Source organism: Rutilus rutilus (genome assembly GCF_951802725.1).
Source record: "Rutilus rutilus genome assembly, chromosome: 3".
Taxonomy (NCBI): Eukaryota; Metazoa; Chordata; class Actinopteri; order Cypriniformes; family Leuciscidae; genus Rutilus; species Rutilus rutilus.
The window spans coordinates 8243107-8249857 of NC_140211.1; the positions used below are offsets into that span (position 1 = coordinate 8243107).

The window sequence follows — 6751 nt, forward strand, 5'->3', positions numbered from 1 at the left end:
ACTGTGTTATTATCAACGCCTGAGTTGTGTCTTTAGTGGTGGTGGGGATTTTTTTTCATTACAGTAATAACTCGGACTTTATACCGTTTGTATCTCACAACTCTGAGGAAAAAGGGTCATTTCCTGGTATTCGCCTTTTGGCCATCATAAAATGTAGAAAATCAAACTCAGTTTTTAAAAGAAGTTTTTGTGTAGTCATGATAGGATGATGAAAAACATTTGAAGAAAATATTCTGGTCAAGCTCGGGTAAATAAATGTAACTATTTATGAAACAAAATAAATTAAATGGAAGATAAAAAATGTCCACCCTGTTAGGGACAGATGTTTTTACTCTTTAAAGTAGCCTACTACATTATTGATACTACAGTAAATTCTCTCGCCACTGAATTATTACTAGTATAATAATATGATTATTATATGATTTTTTTATGATATTATTTAAAAAAAAACCTGCTTAACAGGGTGGACAAACTGATAACAGGGTGGACAAGTGGTATAAAGAATGGATGGATGGATGATTTCCTGCTCATATACAACCTGTTACGATTTAGATAGGAAACATATGTAAAACATTACCAACAAACTTTAAATGCACTACTTCTTCAAGTTTAGACATAAATTACTTTCACAATCACTAATGTAGACTCTCACTGATATAACAGGGTGGACAATCAGTCCTAAAATTAGCCACTGCATCGTGTCTGAGCAAAAACCAGCTAACATAGAAGGTTTATCGAATAATGAATTGCATTGTCTGTAAAACTGTAATTTAAAAATTTGTATTATTTCTACTAACCTTTTTTCATATTTTCCTTAAAAGGGTGGAAGTAGGCCTACCATCAGATTTGAAAGATAAAACTAGTAAAAAAAAATAGACAGTTTAAAGACGTGATGGCTGCTTTATGATATTATGTCATTTATTTTTTCCAACATTCATTTAAAGGGAAAGTAATCAAAAATAACAGGGTGGACAATAAATTGAGGGACAATCTAAAATTCTTGGTTATAATTGTTAAAATAAATTTAACCATCGTAAATAAATACATACATTAGAGAGAATCGTGATATACCCAACTATGTAAAAAAATGAAAATAGGCTACACAGGCCTGGGGACATGAGAAAATTGTGATATATAACAGTTCAAAATGCTGTAAAATGTTTCAAATATTTTTTATTAGAGTTCAAATGGTGTTATTTATGACTAAGACAAGTTCAAAATTGATATTGTACAAGATTTTAAGGCAGTAAGATCATGATCTTTACTGGGAACACAAAAGGAATCCGAAAAACCGAGTCCCAGGAATGACCCACATTTTTTTTACTTTTTTTTTACTTTTTTAATAAACTCGTAATTTTTACTTTTCTAAAAAGTCGCAATTTTTACTTTTCTAAAAAGTCACAATTTTTACTTTTCCAGAGTTGCAACATTTAAAGAAAAAAAAAGTCAGAATTGTGAGATGTCACAATTAAAAAAAATGTTTTATTCCGTGACGAAACAAGCTTCCATATTACGCCAATACCGTGAAGTGAATCATTATTTTGTCCTTTATTAATTTTACAGGCAATGCCATTCTTCTATCCTTGTATCACAGGACGACCCGCCTGCGCTTGTCAGTCCTTGCTAGAATCAACACTAAATTCCACTAAATTCAACACATTTTCAAATAATTCACTTAATTCAATCCATTTATTCATTGACTCGAACTGTGCATTTTCAACAGCAGTATTGTGGTGTAAACTGTGGTTAAAAAGATACTCTGATCTCCTGAGATATGGACACCACAGACACACACTGCCATTTGTCTCCACACCCCAGAGTGAAGTTCTGGGAAAGCTTCTTTCCCTCCTGTCCTTCCTTCACATTTGTTCCTTCTCTCCCCACTTCCTTTCCTTTACACATCCTTCTCTTCACTCAGTTCACTTAGAAAGATTATATAAAAATGATTATGTTCTATGTCAATACAAGTGAATTAACAGTCATATTTGGTCTCATTTCAAATGTGTAAGGGCGACTGGAACAATGGTCTCACTTCCAAAGAAGTAAACCAAATGTCAATAAGGGTTAAGAGATACTTTGCTTACTGCGTGTGCACTTTATCCCAGAGTCCTTCATCCAAATTACCTCCTGTTCCTCGACAAGGTGTGAACTCCCTTTGTCTATAACTCTAGTCAATGCAAATTCCTATTGTAAGTTCGTTCCCCACATTGGGGGATGTTTTGTCTTGGTCTGAGGATCTAAAGAAATGTCTCAAGAGCCAGATCAACCCGTAATGCTGAATGTCCTCAAGATACTCAGCATTATGTATCTTTTCAGGTCAGGTATAGATCTTTTACTCTTTATCTCTGAGCATTTGATGTTATGTATTGATTATATTTAAATTTATTATGTAATTGTCATGATGCATTTACCTGACCATTAATAAATTGTTACATTTGGATTTATTCTGACTTACTTATTACTCCAGTAGATTACATTAAGTCCATAACACCACAATTCTACGAGCAGGTTAGTAAACGGACTGAAATCCAGCTTAGGTGGAAATATCAGAGATCCGACTAACGCATCGGCACAATCTATACTTGTATACTTAGAAACGTAGAAGCTAATAATGGGTTTTCCGTTTAGAACAACAGAATGTTGTTACATTTACATACATTTGGCAGATGCTTTTATCCAAAGCGACTTATTATTGCATTTCAAGGTCCACATTTTTACATTCTTATCAGTTCCTGCTTTCTCTGGGAATCAAACCCATGACCTTGGCGTTGCAAGCGCCAACTCTCTACTGTTTGAGCAACAGGAAAGTTAGACCAATCTAAATAGGGTGAGCCTCAACCTCTAATTATTGTATAGTATTGTTCTAACTAAGTTTATGTGGGAAACCACGGCATGATTATACAAAGTTACCGTTAGAAGTAGTTAAGTTGGTCAGCTTTGCTTCTATGGTAATGGTTGAGAGTGAGACCTCTGGTTAGATATAATCTTACCTTAGTTCAGTGTGTTCAGATCTATGGGGACTAAATAATATATTCTAGAATGAGCAAAGTGGAGAACGGCCGTCTAGGATATTAGTCAATCGCCTCTGTCTAATGACCGAGACTGACGAGTTTGTGATTGTGAGATCGTATAACCAGCCGGTGCGAGACTCGAAGTGTTATAGGAATCCGGATGGATGTAATTTCAATAGAGTTCAATTGATTAATCAAACATTCACCTAAATTTAAGGATTAACAAACATCTATTGACCTTTTTTTATTTTTGGAGTCAGATGAAACAAAGAGGTAATTAAATTAATTTGCCACACTGAAAAGACAGTAACACGCAGTAATCTTTCACCCGCTAATCGGAAACTGTTGTTGGACCGATTGGGCAGGGTCTTACAATACTGTTTTTCAACATATGTCTCATGGCAAAATCAAAAAAAAATGTGTCATTTAAAAAAAATTGCTGAGGTAAGGCAGCACACATTTAGAGAATATACAATACACACAACAAAACAATACTTTTTACAATAAACCATTACAATGACACTGTTTTAAAGCACATAACACATAATAATAATAATAACAAAATAATAAAATGACTGAGCTTAAATAACATTTCATGTAGTGTACTTGTGTATCTGGATGAATATTCCAGGCATGATTTAGGCATGAATCAAGTTCACTATGGTTCCTCTTCGTAGACTATAATGGCACACTCTCTCGTTCACATCCAGATGTTCTCCTGAAAATAAATAATGCTAGCAATTACTGATTTGCAGGCTTACTCATCAAACTAAAGTTTTTAAGTTTGGTGCATCAGATCAACCTCAAGAAACAATTGACGAATGCTGTGTTTACCTTCATAAACCAGAGTCATTCTCTCTGGTTTCTTCCCTGCCATGTCACAGGCCTCCTTTAGTAAAACTGAGACTTTTTCCTGTGGGAATATGCCCACTTCCGTGATCTTCCCAGCACATTTTACATTGAGGTAGATCTTCTCCACTTCGGCAATCTCATGGTCAGTGAGAGAGTTTGGGTAGTACTGTGATGGGATCTGATGAACTGAAACCACAGAGTAAAACAATGATTTGATATAATGACCTTGAGAACACATCAAGATCCCAGAAGGATATTGTGCATCATAAAACATAGTTCAGTTCAAACAGGTTTGAAGGCCTCTAGTCAAAGAAACATAGCATGTTAATGTGTAATATGGGACATTTAGATCAAAAGCATTTAGATCAAAATGGTTTTAAGAAACAAATTCAGTCCAGCGAGTCCAAACCTTTGACTGGTATAGTGTTATGCACAAACACAACAAACTGAACATAATAAGCTATAAGTGTATGGACTAGATGTGCAGCGTACGTTTGTCTGAACTCTCCGATGGCTTCGTCTGATCAGGTGTTGAACTGCTTCCCCAGAAGAATTCGCTGATCGCCTCCCACTTCAAAGCATAATACAAATCAAAGGTTATTTTAAAGTAAAGTAATGTTAGAATGAAAAGTAGTCTACTGATTTTTTAGTAGGCTTGCACAGAAATGTGAGAACAGATTTCAGATTTCCACAGAATTGTAACTTTTTCTAAATCCTGCACATGCCCATTACTTGTGCTTCTTTGTTTTAAATACAGTGAAAATTTTAAAAAAAGTGAAAATTACTTTATATTAAAGTGGTGGGCTATTAAATAGCAGTCCCAAACTAGTTGTTGGTAATAGTTGGTCATTTGGTATGAGCAATCAGTCAAATATAACTGAAAAAGGGTAAAATAAAGCGACATTTTGGGGTTATGGGAAAAAAAAGTTACCATGGTGAATAGGCTACACAACATGAACTTTTAATGAAACATAAGTGCTCTGATGATGAATATAATAAACATGCCTGCATACAAATCCTTGGTACTTTTTGGTAATTTCATGACTAACTAATTGACAACATAACTACGATGTTACATGCTTTTGCGCTTTGTTGACTATAACAATTGCTTTGCAATTAAAGAGCACAACCTAATAGCCACAACGGCTGACAGGACTTTTAATTTCGTAAGTAGTTACGAAAATAACTTTAGAATAAGGACACAGACCTTCCTAACCCTGACCGCAGATACTGAATCAAGACAACACGTTTCTCTCAGGCACTCTTTACTTGTGGTGGTCAGATCGAGGCTTCGTGAGACACTGAAACAGAAGCAAATGTGCCGTATTGTGTCGAGGCTTCGAAACACTCAGGGTTTCTCAGGGTTCAGACAATTTTCAGGGTTTGTTTTGTTTGTTCTATGAATGGCTCAGCTAAACAGGCCAATAGACTATTAACTACCATTATACATTTTAATTATAAATGTCTAATTGAAACGTCTACAAATGTATAAAACTGATCAGAGATCAGGTAAAACCCACAGACACTTGTTCATTGATTCATGTGTAATATGAATTGTACTGGGGTTAAACATCCATGACTGGTGGTCCCCAGCTCATGATCCGTTTATGCCCAGAGAGGTGCTCAGAGGAGCACACCTGCACAAAAGGCACCGGTGGTGCAGGTCGACCATGATCAGCCTGTATTTCTATAAGACCTCATCATCAAACGACTAAATAAACCCAATGTAGGCTACTATTTTCGATTGCTGGACATCGTAATACATCTGATTTAAGATTTAGCATTGTGTTAGCAACGCTTTTTTATTGAACATTTTTATCCATCGTCTTTCAAAACATGACCTGCGCAAAAGAGAAAATAAAATGAAAGCGTCATTGTACACTTCTGAAAATGCACTTCCGAATGCGTCTCTGTCCCCAGCACATTTCAAACCAAACTGACGCCCATGAGGATATGCTATAGGCTTATTTATAAAAACAATGTTAGTAAATGGACTTAAACTTCAAAAAACCTGTAGAGTAGTGGTTTGGGTTCAAACATTCTGACACGCTAAGAAGTGAAGCATTCACGTGAATGGAAAGAAAGAGAGGCTTCGGTTTTCGTTAATCACGTGTTTTTCTGAAAACGCTCCGACACGGATCTTCATGAGAAATTGTGCTGTAGGCTATACTCGATACGTGCTTTGAAGCGTCAGTGTCATGTAACATCACTATGAGAAACAATGTGCTATACTTTATATTATATTAGGCCTATATTATATTTTATGATATGATCATGTTATACACTTTAAAAAAAGTAATTAAAACTAGTATTTCTAAATGTTACCACCATAGACTGTATAAAACAAGGTTACCACTTCATTTTGTAAGTAAAATGTTAATATGTGTAGCTATTCTGATAATGCTCTCAGTTACCACTAAATACTCTCAGCTCTGTTCTACACATTTTACCATAGTTAAATCCAATGCAAAGAATCTTGTTTGAGATTAAAATGTAGTCTTACCAGACTTGTGATATAGCTGTAGATGCCCATGTCTTCTTCCACACTTGTAGCAATATCACTGCTGGCTGAAACTCACCTGCATATCTTTCACTGCAACATACTTTCACTTTCTTTCCCCATATGAAAAAAACCTGCATGGTTCATATACAGCAACCATATATCTTCCTTACTTAAATCGGCCAGAATTACCTTCTGTGTTTCATATAAGGCCAATACATGTCCTATACAAAATCAGACCGATTATGGCCACTTTCATACTAAATAGCACACATACAACTTGTAGGGGATTTTTGCGTTGTATATGAATACTGTTAAAAGACTTAAATGAGTTTTACATGACAAAAGTATGCAAATGTGTATGGTATTAGTAGAAATATATAAAACT

General features: G+C 35.2%; 1 protein-coding gene across 1 annotated transcript; it reads right to left on the reverse strand.

Moving 5' to 3' along the window:
* Positions 1 to 3242: 3242 nt before the first annotated feature.
* On the reverse strand, positions 3243 to 6475 carry LOC311288307 (uncharacterized protein). The gene is made up of 4 exons (XM_084405648.1): positions 6367 to 6475; positions 4356 to 4434; positions 3846 to 4049; positions 3243 to 3729 (listed from the first exon to the last, which is right to left on the reverse strand). The coding sequence occupies exons 1-4, from the start codon at positions 6394 to 6396 to the stop codon at positions 3650 to 3652; spliced, it is 393 nt and encodes a 130-aa protein (XP_084261774.1). The 5' UTR covers positions 6397 to 6475; the 3' UTR covers positions 3243 to 3649.
* Between the last annotated feature and the right edge of the window lie 276 nt (positions 6476 to 6751).